General features: G+C 46.0%; 1 protein-coding gene across 1 annotated transcript in view; it reads left to right on the top strand.

Annotated features, from left to right (window-relative positions):
- Nucleotides 1-1,274, top strand: part of LOC110508253 (piezo-type mechanosensitive ion channel component 2) — a 210,139-nt gene extending 208,865 nt beyond the window's left edge. The window contains exons 53-54 of the mRNA XM_090225642.1: nucleotides 365-567; nucleotides 916-1,274. Coding sequence (XP_090081768.1) covers nucleotides 365-567; nucleotides 916-1,168 — 456 coding nt within the window. The 3' untranslated portion in view covers nucleotides 1,169-1,274. The remainder of the gene's footprint in view (nucleotides 1-364; nucleotides 568-915) is intronic.
- The last annotated feature ends 11,927 nt before the right edge of the window (nucleotides 1,275-13,201 follow it).

Raw genomic sequence — 13,201 nt, 5'->3', positions numbered from 1 at the left:
CCCCCAGGTGTTGCAAGCTCCATGCTATACCAACTGAGCCACCACCTCAATACACGTTTACACTAGTCAAATATACAAGACATTAAAAACAGGACAGTCTGTCTTTATATCTGAATGTCACGATCGTGATGTTTGCAATGTTTTTTTTTTGTTGTCAATCAATTTACTGTGTTATCGTGTTGTGTTACTGCGTTTGTTGTCAATCATGTTATTTTGAAGCCAAAACCTTTCCACATTGTGCGGACAACCACAACAAAAATGCTCATTCTGCTCCTCCTCCTCTAGAGCATTAAATACAATATGTTATTTTATTCTATTTTGTTATATTTTATTATATTCTATTTCATTCTATTCAATTCCAGAGAAGGTGTACATGAGCATCACTTTGGCGTTGGAGCGTTCCCATAACGACTCAGCAGAGGTCCAGGAGTGGTGGATCGTGAACCAGACAGATCCGGGACAGATCAGCGTTCGTAGGCCCAAGCACCTGTACGACGCTGGGCTGGAGCTCTATGTCTTCAGTGACCAGGTCAGCCCTCCTAGTCTGGGTTTCCTGGCTGGATACGGGTGAGTAGACTACAAAAACAACACACACAGAGTTACACATGGAGTAAACAAAACATACAGTTAATAACACAATAGAAAAATCAATGTACAGTGTGTGCAAATGTAGTAAGAATTGGGAGGTAAGGCAATAAATAGGCCATAGTGGCGAAATAATTACAATTTAGCAGTTAAACACGGGCGTGATTGATGCGCAGATGATGATGTGCAAGTAGAGATACTTACTTCAACATAGATAGTTAGTCAAGTACCCATCGATGTTGAATAAGATAACGTATACTCTGTACTGTGCTGTGTATAATGGGCGTAACTACATTAACTAAGTATGTATGTATGGATCTTTCCCTCCAGCATCATGGGTCTGTACGCCTCCGTGGTGCTCGTCATCGGTAAGTTCGTCCGCGAGTTCTTCAGCGGTGTCTCCCACACCATCATGTTCGAGGAGCTGCCCAACGTGGACCGCATCCTGAAGCTCTGCACCGACATCTTCCTGGTCCGAGAGACGGGAGAGCTGGACCTGGAGGAAGACATGTACGCTAAACTCATCTTCCTCTATCGCTCGCCTGAGACTATTATCAAATGGACCAGGGACAAGACTCAGTGAGCCTGGTTGTATAGGTTTAGTTATCCATTAACGTGGATAGAAGTTTAACAGTGTTTCTCAACCACTGACTAGTCCGTGAATACTTGACCAGTCTCTGGGACGTTGATGTTACTGACTGACCTGAGAACTATTCTTAAGTGTTATTGATTTTTTATGTAAGAAAGGAAGGAAGGACCAAAGCTTGCCGATCCCTGTTGAGAAAACGGTTGAGAAACACTGTCTTAGAACACAATTGATAAAATAATATCGTGACCGAGGCGTCAGGAAACAATGAAAATTAGGACAAAGAACGGGGGTCTTCACTGAGAGGACATAAGGGTGAGGTTAAATATTATCTACAAAGCTCTGGTGGTATGAGCTTCAAATACTGGCCTGACTATTCTACTTTAGACCAATGATGTGTCAAATATTACAAGTAACCTTCTGTCCCTGTATCGTCCCTCGTTGTCTTTTCCCCGACAGCAGTGTGGACGATACAGGTCAGTGTTTTAAAAAGGGCTTCCCACCAATGGATGATAACCATGAAAATGACCTTACACAGGATTGGTCAGTTTAAATTTCCAACCTTTTCCTGATTGGAGCTCCTGGTTCATGTGATTGTGCAATATTATAGAGCTCTTCGTCATGTCCCCCGAGACGACCATTTTGAAGGATGTTGTCATTGCTACATACGAGACGGCCATTTTGAAGGATGTTGTCATTGCTACATACGAGACGGCCATTTTGAAGGATGTTGTCATTGCTACATACGAGACGGCCATTTTGAAGGATGTTGTCATTGTTCCATACGAGACGACCAAGATTGCAGGCGACTACACCATCTTGTTAAAACAGAGAGCTACTTCTAAAGACGCTAATGACAATCTATACTTGCCTTGTTTAGTTTGTTCGGATGAGAAACTAAACCTGTGTTAATGATTTCTCAGGAAAAGACAAGAGTTGTTGTTTCATCAAGAAAGGTTTCACTTTTACTCAATGTAATGTTTAGAGTATAGATACTTTAATATGTTGTTTTGGTAGCTAATAGACGGTTGAGTTGATTTACCTACTTAAAGATCATAAAAACATGAGAATAATATAAAATTATATAATAATATAATATAAAAACAAAACTGTGATATATTCAAGATTGATGTTGGTCTATTTCCTGTTGGTCTATTTCCTGTGGGTCTATTTCCTGTTGGTCTATTTCCTGTTGGTCTATTTCCTAGTATGTGTATTAGCCAGGTGGGGGGGGGGGACACCACTCTGGGACTGTCTGTAAGTAATTGAGAAGAAGAACATGTTCTTTATCCAAATTGAAACCCGTTTCCAGTATGTTTTTATCAAGGCCCATATAAGGATCTGGTCAAAAGTAGTTCACTGAATATTAACGCATCTTTTGACCAATGGGTACAATGATATGTTAATTGTGTAGATAGTCAGATCTTCTCCTGATTGAGTACTGGCACCTCTTATAGAATGTTGTCTTCAAAGTATTGCAGAGTACCGGGCACCTATATATAAAGAGTACCGGGCACCTAAACATGAGTACTTACATGTATCGCAATCAACTTCAATGGCTGAATACAGGCTCTGTTCAGGATACAGCTGCTATTAAATCATGTTATTATACTGTTCTCTCTGGCTCCAAGGACACATTTAGAGAGGCTTCTCCTCAGACACCACACCCACACACAGTTGATCTTCTACAGTTTGACCCAAGCCCAGGCAGCAGGTGTATTTTGAATCAAGAGTACAGTGCCTTGCGAAAGTATTCGGCCCCCTTGAACTTTGCGACCTTTTGCCACATTTCAGGCTTCAAACATAAAGATATAAAACTGTATTTTTTTGTGAAGAATCAACAACAAGTGGGACACAATCATGAAGTGGAACGACATTTATTGGATATTTCAAACTTTTTTAACAAATCAAAAACTGAAAAATTGGGCGTGCAAAATTATTCAGCCCCTTTACTTTCAGTGCAGCAAACTCTCTCCAGAAGTTCAGTGAGGATCTCTGAATGATCCAATGTTGACCTAAATGACTAATGATGATAAATACAATCCACCTGTGTGTAATCAAGTCTCCGTATAAATGCACCTGCACTGTGATAGTCTCAGAGGTCCGTTAAAAGCGCAGAGAGCATCATGAAGAACAAGGAACACACCAGGCAGGTCCGAGATACTGTTGTGAAGAAGTTTAAAGCCAGATTTGGATACAAAAATATTTCCCAAGCTGTAAACATCCCAAGGAGCACTGTGCAAGCGATAATATTGAAATGGAAGGAGTATCAGACCACTGCAAATCTACCAAGACCTGGCCGTCCCTCTAAACTTTCAGCTCATACAAGGAGAAGACTGATCAGAGATGCAGCCAAGAGGCCCATGATCACTCTGGATGAACTGCAGAGATCTACAGCTGAGGTGGGAGACTCTGTCCATAGGACAACAATCAGTCGTATATTGCACAAATCTGGCCTTTATGGAAGAGTGGCAAGAAGAAAGCCATTTCTTAAAGATATCCATAAAAAGTGTCGTTTAAAGTTTGCCACAAGCCACCTGGGAGACACACCAAACATGTGGAAGAAGGTGCTCTGGTCAGATGAAACCAAAATTGAACTTTTTGGCAACAATGCAAAACGTTATGTTTGGCGTAAAAGCAACACAGCTGAACACACCATCCCCACTGTCAAACATGGTGGTGGCAGCATCATGGTTTGGGCCTGCTTTTCTTCAGCAGGGACAGGGAAGATGGTTAAAATTGATGGGAAGATGGATGGAGTCAAATACAGGACCATTCTGGAAGAAAACCTGATGGAGTCTGCAAAAGACCTGAGACTGGGACGGAGATTTGTCTTCCAACAAGACAATGATCCAAAACATAAAGCAAAATCTACAATGGAATGGTTCAAAAATAAACATATCCAGGTGTTAGAATGGCCAAGTCAAAGTCCAGACCTGAATCCAATCGAGAATCTGTGGAAAGAACTGAAAACTGCTGTTCACGAATGCTCTCCATCCAACCTCACTGAGCTCGAGCTGTTTTGCAAGGAGGAATGGGAAAACATTTCAGTCTCTCGATGTGCAAAACTGATAGAGACATACCCCAAGCGACTTACAGCTGTAATCGCAGCAAAAGGTGGCGCTACAAAGTATTAACTTAAGGGGGCTGAATAATTTTGCACGCCCAATTTTTCAGTTTTTGATTTGTTAAAAAAGTTTGAAATATCCAATAAATGTCGTTCCACTTCATGATTGTGTCCCACTTGTTGTTGATTCTTCACAAAAAAATACAGTTTTATATCTTTATGTTTGAAGCCTGAAATGTGGCAAAAGGTCGCAAAGTTCAAGGGGGCCGAATACTTTCGCAAGGCACTGTATATACTGTATCATGAAGCTACTGAACTGTCTGGAGCGTTCTCGTGGACACTGTTGCTGGACTCATCCATTGTTCAACTTCGTCCACCGATTTGTAGAACTCTCATCTCATGTACAGAATGACTTCCGGATGACTTCAATAGGAAGTAGTACTTAAGAAATGGAGAAAACAGCCATTCATACAAAAACACAAACACGCATTGTTTTGTTTGAACCTTTGGTTCCGAGCTATGCACCAGAGGACATTGGTTTTGTTAGAACCTTTGGTTCCGAGCTATGCACCAGAGGACATTGGTTTTGTTAGAACCTTTGGTTCCGAGCTATGCACCAGAGGACATTGTTTTGTTAGAACCTTTGTTTCCGAGCTATGCACCAGAGGACATTGGTTTTGTTAGAACCTTTGGTTCCGAGCTATGCACCAGAGGACATTGTTTTGTTAGAACCTTTGTTTCCGAGCTATGCACCAGAGGACATTGGTTTTGTTAGAACCTTTGGTTCCGAGCTATGCACCAGAGGACATTGTTTTGTTAGAACCTTTGGTTCCGAGCTATGCACCAGAGGACATTGGTTTTGTTAGAACCTTTGGTTCCGAGCTATGCACCAGAGGACATTGTTTTGTTAGAACCTTTGGTTCCGAGCTATGCACCAGAGGACATTGTTTTGTTAGAACCTTTGGTTCCGAGCTATGCACCAGAGGACATTGTTTTGTTAGAACATTTGGTTCCGAGCTATGCACCAGAGGACATTGTTTTGTTAGAACATTTGGTTCCGAGCTATGCACCAGAGGACATTGTTTTGTTAGAACCTTTGGTTCCGAGCTATGCACCAGAGGACATTGTTTTGTTAGAACCTTTGGTTCCGAGCTATGCACCAGAGGACATTGTTTTGTTAGAACATTTGGTTCCGAGCTATGCACCAGAGGACATTGTTTTGTTAGAACCTTTGGTTCCGAGCTATGCACCAGAGGACATTGTTTTGTTAGAACCTTTGGTTCCGAGCTATGCACCAGAGGACATTGTTTTGTTAGAACCTTTGGTTCCGAGCTATGCACCAGAGGACATTGTTTTGTTAGAACATTTGGTTCCGAGCTATGCACCAGAGGACATTGTTTTGTTAGAACCTTTGTTTCCGAGCTATGCACCAGAGGACATTGTTTTGTTAGAACCTTTGTTTCCGAGGTATGCACCAGAGGACATTGTAGCATGAAAGAAAACGTCCAGTATTGTCATGAATAATTTTTACATTACATACATAACAGTTTTAAGGAGGGAGGGAAGGAGGTGAGGGGGGATTAAATGTAAACTGTCATTTTGGCTCTCTGTCTTAAAGGAGCTTTAATAAAAGTAGTTGTATGTTTAAAGGTATAAAACATGGTATAGCTATGGTCCAGTTTTAAAGGGATGGTTTTAATGGTCCAGTTGTATGTTTAACCCTTGTATGGAGTTTGGGTCTGTAGGACCCATTTTCTATGTTTACAAAAAGAAAAATGATACAATGAATAATCTTTTCAACCTGCGACTCATTGGTTTTGGCTCATTTTCTGTGAACATCGTGTCAAATAAACACACACACACACACGCACGCACGATGCACGCACGCACGCACACACACACACACACACACACACACACACACACACACACACACAAACATTTATTACATATGTGGTGTTCAGGTCCACTGGACCCGAGGGTAATAAAAGTGTGGAAAAGTGTGTGTGTAGGTGAAAACAAGTAAAAATTAAACAAAAAAGTCTTCCTCCTCCCTGGGCCTGCTGTTTCAACATAGCACCAAGAACCTGCCCGTCTTCGTGCCTGTCTGCCTGTCTCCTGCTTTTCTCACACTCTTTACCCTTTGTAGTGTGTTAAACTACAAACTACACAATGTCTAGTGGGAACCTGCACAATGTTATTACAATACATTATTTCAATACATTATAAAAATAAAACAAATCTGTATTTTCCCTACACTCTACCCCAGCAGGTAACAAATAAATAGCTGTGCATGTGTGGTTCCTTACCACAATCAGTATGGCAAAAATAATCTCTGCTCAGAGGGCTTTAGAAATATTTTTTGTAGAGAGAGAAGCTAGCATGGAAGGAGAGTCTGCAGAGAGAGAAGCTAGCATGGAAGGAGAGTCTGCAGAGAGAGAAGCTGGTGCGGAAGGAGAGTCTGCAGAGAGAGAAGCTAGCATGGAAGGAGAGTCTGCAGAGAGAGAAGCTAGCATGGAAGGAGCGTCTGTAGAGAGAGAAGAGGATGAGATTGACCCTTAGCCAGCCCCAGGACCAGCCCATCAGCAACCAGCTCCAGGACCAGCCCGTCAGCAACCAGCCCTTCAGCAACCAGCCCCAGTACCAGCCCTTCAGCAACCAGCTCATCAGCAACCAGGACCAGCCCGTCAGCAACCAGCTCATCAGCAACCAGGACCAGCCCGTCAGCAACCAGCCCCAGTACCAGCCCTTCAGCAACCAGCTCATCAGCAACTAGGACCAGCCCATCAGTAACCAGCTCATCAGCAAACAGGACCAGGCCATCAGCAACCAGCTCATCAGCAACCAGGAACAGCCCATCAGCAACCAGCCCCAGGACCAGCCCGTCAGCAACCAGCCCCAAGACCAGCCCTTCAGCAACCAGCCCCAGGACCAGACCGTCAGCAACCAGCCCGTCAGCAACCAGCTCATCAGCAACCAGGACCAGCCCATCAGCAACCAGCCCCAGGACCAGCCCGTCAGCAACCAGCCCCAGGATCAGCCCGTCAGCAACCAGCTCATCAGCAACCAGGACCAGCCCGTCAGCAACCAGCCTCAGGACCAGGACCAGCCCGTCAGCAGCCAGCCCCAGGACCAGCCCGTCAGCAACCAGCCCCAGGACCAGCCCGTCAGCAACCAGCCCATCAGCAACCAGCCCCAGGACCAGCCCGTCAGCAACCAGCCCCAGGACCAGCCCGTCAGCAACCAGCCCCAGGACCAGCACGTCAGCAACCAGCCCCAGGACCAGCCCGTCAGCAACCAGCCCATCAGCAACCAGGACCAGCCCGTCAGCAACCAGCCCATCAGCAACCAGGACCAGCCCGTCAGCAACCAGCTCATCAGCATCCTGCAGGAGGAGAAGTATGGATGTAAAAAAATTGTGAAATTGAATGGTCTTCTTGCCCAAGGAATGAGCTGCCAAAGTGATAAGGATGCAACCAGGGCCAACGTGGATGGTGGTTACTCATGTGCAGGACATACAGTCTTCTAACTGTTCATCCCAGACACCATCCAGAAAATCATACTGAACTGCACCAATTTGGAGGGAAGGCATGTTTTTGGAGAGAGATCGACCAAACTCATGCATAGTGCATAGTTTTGGGGGTTGTTATCCTTGCTGGTGTTTTCAGATCCAATGGGGGAATCTCCAGAATCCCTGTGGGATGCAGAAATTGGCAGAGAACTTTTCAGTGAAACAATGTCTCTGGAAAACTTCCACATTATTTCCAGGATTATCCGCTTCGATAACCGAGACACCAGACCAGCTCAGCGGCAGAGAGACAAGCTAGCTGCAATCAGATCAGTGCAGAGAGACAAGCTAGCTGCAATCAGGTCAGTGCAGAGAGACAAGCCTAGCTGCTATCAGATCAGTGCAGAGAGACAAGCTAGCTGTAATCAGGTCAGCGCAGAAAGACAAGCCTAGCTGTAATCAGATCAGTGCAGAGAGACAAGCTAGCTGTAATCAGATCAGTGCAGAGAGACAAGCTAGCTGCTATCAGTGCAGAGAGACAAGCTAGCTGTAATCAGGTCAGTGCAGAGAGACAAGCTAGCTGTAATCAGATCAGCGCAGAGAGACAAGCCTAGCTGTAATCAGATCAGTGCAGAGAGACAAGCTAGCTGCTATCAGATCAGTGCAGAGAGACAAGCCTAGCTGTAATCAGATCAGTGCAGAGAGACAAGCTAGCTGCTATCAGTGCAGAGAGACAAGCTAGCTGTAATCAGGTCAGTGCAGAGAGACAAGCTAGCTGTAATCAGGTCAGTGCAGAGAGACAAGCTAGCTGCTATCAGGTCAGTGCAGAGAGACCAGCTAGCTATAATCAGGTCAGTACAGAGAGACAAGCTAGCTGTAATCAGGTCAGTGCAGAGAGACAAGCTAGCTGCTATCAGGTCAGTGCAGAGAGACAAGCTAGCTGCAATCAGGTCAGTGCAGAGAGACAAGCTAGCTGCAATCAGGTCAGTGCAGAGAGACAAGCTAGCTGCTATCAGGTCAGTGCAGAGAGACAAGCTAGCTGCTATCAGGTCAGTGCAGAGAGACAAGCTAGCTGCAATCAGGTCAGTACAGAGAGACAAGCTAGCTGCAATCAGATCAGTGCAGAAAGACAAGCTAGCTGCTATCAGGTCAGTGCAGAGAGACAAGCTAGCTGCAATCAGGTCAGTGCAGAGAGACAAGCTAGCTGCTATCAGGTCAGTGCAGAGAGACAAGCTAGCTGCTATCAGGTCAGTGCAGAGAGACAAGCTAGCTGCAATCAGGTCAGTACAGAGAGACAAGCTAGCTGCAATCAGATCAGTGCAGAAAGACAAGCTAGCTGCTAGCAGGTCAGTGCAGAGAGACCAGCTAGCTGTAATCAGTTCAGTGTAGAGAGACAAGCTAGCTGCTATCAGGTCAGTGCAGAGAGACAAGCTAGCTGTAATCAGGTCAGTGCAGAGAGACCAGCTAGCTGCAATCAGATCAGTGCAGAAAGACAAGCTAGCTGCTATCAGGTCAGTGCAGAGAGACCAGCTAGCTGTAATCAGTTCAGTGCAGAGAGACAAGCTAGCTGTAATCAGGTCAGTGCAGAGAGACAAGCTAGCTGCTATCAGGTCAGTGCAGAGAGACCAGCTAGCTGAAATCAGGTCAGTACAGAGAGACAAGCTAGCTGTAATCAGGTCAGTGCAGAGAGACAAGCTAGCTGCTATCAGGTCAGTGCAGAGAGTCAAGCTAGCTGCAATCAGGTCAGTGCAGAGAGACCAACTAGCTATAATCAGGTCAGTGTAGAGAGACAAGCTAGCTGCTATCAGGTCAGTGCAGAGAGACCAGCTAGCTGTAATCAGGTCAGTGTAGAGAGACAAGCTAGCTGCTATCAGATCAGTGCAGAGAGACCAGCTAGCTGTAATCAGTTCAGTGCAGAGAGACAAGCTAGCTGTAATCAGGTCAGTGCAGAGAGACAAGCTAGCTGCTATCAGGTCAGTGCAGAGAGACCAGCTAGCTATAATCAGGTCAGTACAGAGAGACAAGCTAGCTGTAATCAGGTCAGTGCAGAGAGACAAGCTAGCTGCTATCAGGTCAGTGCAGAGAGACAAGCTAGCTGCAATCAGGTCAGTGCAGAGAGACAAGCTAGCTGCAATCAGGTCAGTGCAGAGAGACCAGCTAGCTGCAATCAGGTCAGTGCAGAGAGACAAGCTAGCTGCAATCAGGTCAGTGCAGAGAGACAAGCTAGCTGCTATCAGGTCAGTGCAGAGAGACAAGCTAGCTGCTATCAGGTCAGTGCAGAGAGACAAGCTAGCTGTAATCAGGTCAGTGCAGAGAGACAAGCTAGCTGCAATCAGGTCAGTGCAGAGAGACAAGCTAGCTGCAATCAGGTCAGTGCAGAGAGACAAGCTAGCTGCAATCAGGTCAGTGCAGAGAGACAAGCTAGCTGCAATCAGGTCAGTGCAGAGAGACAAGCTAGCTGCAATCAGGTCAGTGCAGAGAGACATGCTAGCTGCAATCAGGTCAGTACAGAGAGACAAGCTAGCTGTAATCAGGTCAGTGCAGAGAGACAAGCTAGCTGCAATCAGGTCAGTGCAGAGAGACAAGCTAGCTGCTATCAGGTCAGTGCAGAGAGACAAGCTAGCTGCTATCAGGTCAGTGCAGAGAGACAAGCTAGCTGCAATCAGGTCAGTACAGAGAGACAAGCTAGCTGCAATCAGATCAGTGCAGAAAGACAAGCTAGCTGCTAGCAGGTCAGTGCAGAGAGACCAGCTAGCTGTAATCAGTTCAGTGTAGAGAGACAAGCTAGCTGCTATCAGGTCAGTGCAGAGAGACAAGCTAGCTGTAATCAGGTCAGTGCAGAGAGACAAGCTAGCTGCAATCAGATCAGTGCAGAAAGACAAGCTAGCTGCTATCAGGTCAGTGCAGAGAGACCAGCTAGCTGTAATCAGTTCAGTGCAGAGAGACAAGCTAGCTGTAATCAGGTCAGTGCAGAGAGACAAGCTAGCTGCTATCAGGTCAGTGCAGAGAGACCAGCTAGCTGAAATCAGGTCAGTACAGAGAGACAAGCTAGCTGTAATCAGGTCAGTGCAGAGAGACAAGCTAGCTGTAATCAGGTCAGTGCAGAGAGTCAAGCTAGCTGCAATCAGGTCAGTGCAGAGAGACCAACTAGCTATAATCAGGTCAGTGTAGAGAGACAAGCTAGCTGCTATCAGGTCAGTGCAGAGAGACCAGCTAGCTGTAATCAGGTCAGTGTAGAGAGACAAGCTAGCTGCTATCAGATCAGTGCAGAGAGACCAGCTAGCTGTAATCAGTTCAGTGCAGAGAGACAAGCTAGCTGTAATCAGGTCAGTGCAGAGAGACAAGCTAGCTGCTATCAGGTCAGTGCAGAGAGACCAGCTAGCTATAATCAGGTCAGTACAGAGAGACAAGCTAGCTGTAATCAGGTCAGTGCAGAGAGACAAGCTAGCTGCTATCAGGTCAGTGCAGAGAGACAAGCTAGCTGCAATCAGGTCAGTGCAGAGAGACAAGCTAGCTGCAATCAGGTCAGTGCAGAGAGACCAGCTAGCTGCAATCAGGTCAGTGCAGAGAGACAAGCTAGCTGCAATCAGGTCAGTGCAGAGAGACAAGCTAGCTGCTATCAGGTCAGTGCAGAGAGACAAGCTAGCTGCTATCAGGTCAGTGCAGAGAGACAAGCTAGCTGTAATCAGGTCAGTGCAGAGAGACAAGCTAGCTGCAATCAGGTCAGTGCAGAGAGACAAGCTAGCTGCAATCAGGTCAGTGCAGAGAGACCAGCTAGCTGCAATCAGGTCAGTGCAGAGAGACAAGCTAGCTGCAATCAGGTCAGTGCAGAGAGACAAGCTAGCTGCAATCAGGTCAGTGCAGAGAGACATGCTAGCTGCAATCAGGTCAGTACAGAGAGACAAGCTAGCTGTAATCAGGTCAGTGCAGAGAGACAAGCTAGCTGCAATCAAGTCATTACAGAGAGACAAGCTAGCTGCAATCAGGTCTGTGCAGAGAGACAAGCTAGCTGCAATCAGGTCAGTGCAGAGAGACAAGCTAGCTGCTATCAGGTCATTACAGAGAGACAAGCTAGCTGCAATCAGGTCAGTGCAGAGAGACAAGCTAGCTGCAATCAGGTCAGTGCAGAGAGACAAGCTAGCTGCAACCAGGTCAGTGTGGGACAAGTGGGTGGACCGCCTTCCCCTGTTTTACAACCCTGGGCCCAATGTTACCGTTGATGAGCAGCTTATGCCATTTAGGGGCCGCTGACCCTTCAGACAGTACATACCGTCTAAATATGGAATCAAGATCTGGGCTGCCTGTGATGCTGCGTCATCATATGCGTGGAACTTGCAAGTGTATACAGGGAAGCCAGATGGAGGATCACCTGAGAAGAAACAAGGGATGCAGGTTGTCCTGGATGTGACACATCAACTCCATGGCCACAACATCACATGCGATAACTCTTTTACTTCGCACAAGCTGGGACAGGAGCTCCTCAGAAGGAAGCTGACGATGGCAGGAACAGTACAAAAAAACAAGCCAGAGCTTCCACCTCAGCTGTTGAATACACGGAACAGGCCTTTCAATTCCTCTAAGTTTGTGTTCACGGCCGACACGTCCCTAGTGTCCTACATGCCAAAGAAAGGCAAACATGTGGTACTCATGAGTACACTGCATAGGGATGGGAGAATCTGTGGCCAGGACCATCAAAAAACAGAAATCATAATGTATTATAATGCCACAAAAGGATGGGTGGACAATTTAGACAAGCTGGTGACTGGCTCCAGCTGCAGAAGAAGAACCCTACGCTGGCATCTTGTGATATTCTTCACCATCTTGGACATCTCGGCGTACAACGCGTTTGTCATCTGGACGGCGTTGAACCCAGATTGGAACAGAGGGAAGCTCCAGAGGAGACGCCTCTTTCCTTTAGGAGCTGAGCAAGACATTGATAAGACCTCAAATCCAGAGGAGGCAACATATCCCAAGGACCCCAGCTTCTGCAGCCATCGTGAGGAGGATTCAGGAGGAGGATGCTGGTGCCCCACCCGCCCCGACCCACAGAACCAACAACTCCAGTACCAGAAGTAAGTGTGAGTGATGTTGTTGCATGTGTGTGTGTGTGTCTGACTCTACTACCTTGGTCTGCTGTAACTATGTGAGTGAGTGAGATGTTAGTAAAGTTCCTGAACTAAGTGTTTTTTTTATCATTCTAGATTGCAGCCGGTAGCAACAAGAAGAAAAGCTGGGATGCGTCTGGCCCCAAAGGAGGACAGAAAGACACGTGTGCAATAAATACATTAGCAACACACACATAGTAAAACTCTGTCCCTCATGTGGCGTGTAGACCGGCCTTAATTAGTGTTCAATGGGGCTCATTTATACATTTCCATAAAATACTGTATGTAAAATGTGTCCTTCCAATTTTGTTCAGTTCAAAGCAATAAACATCAATAGTGAAAACCTTGTT

The sequence above is a fragment of the Oncorhynchus mykiss genome, chromosome 28 (genome assembly GCF_057628025.1).
Source record: "Oncorhynchus mykiss isolate SJ-2025 chromosome 28, ASM5762802v1, whole genome shotgun sequence".
In the NCBI taxonomy this organism is placed as follows: Eukaryota; Metazoa; Chordata; class Actinopteri; order Salmoniformes; family Salmonidae; genus Oncorhynchus; species Oncorhynchus mykiss.
Note: the sequence above shows the minus strand (reverse complement) of the source record. Positions and strands in the feature narration are given on the sequence as shown.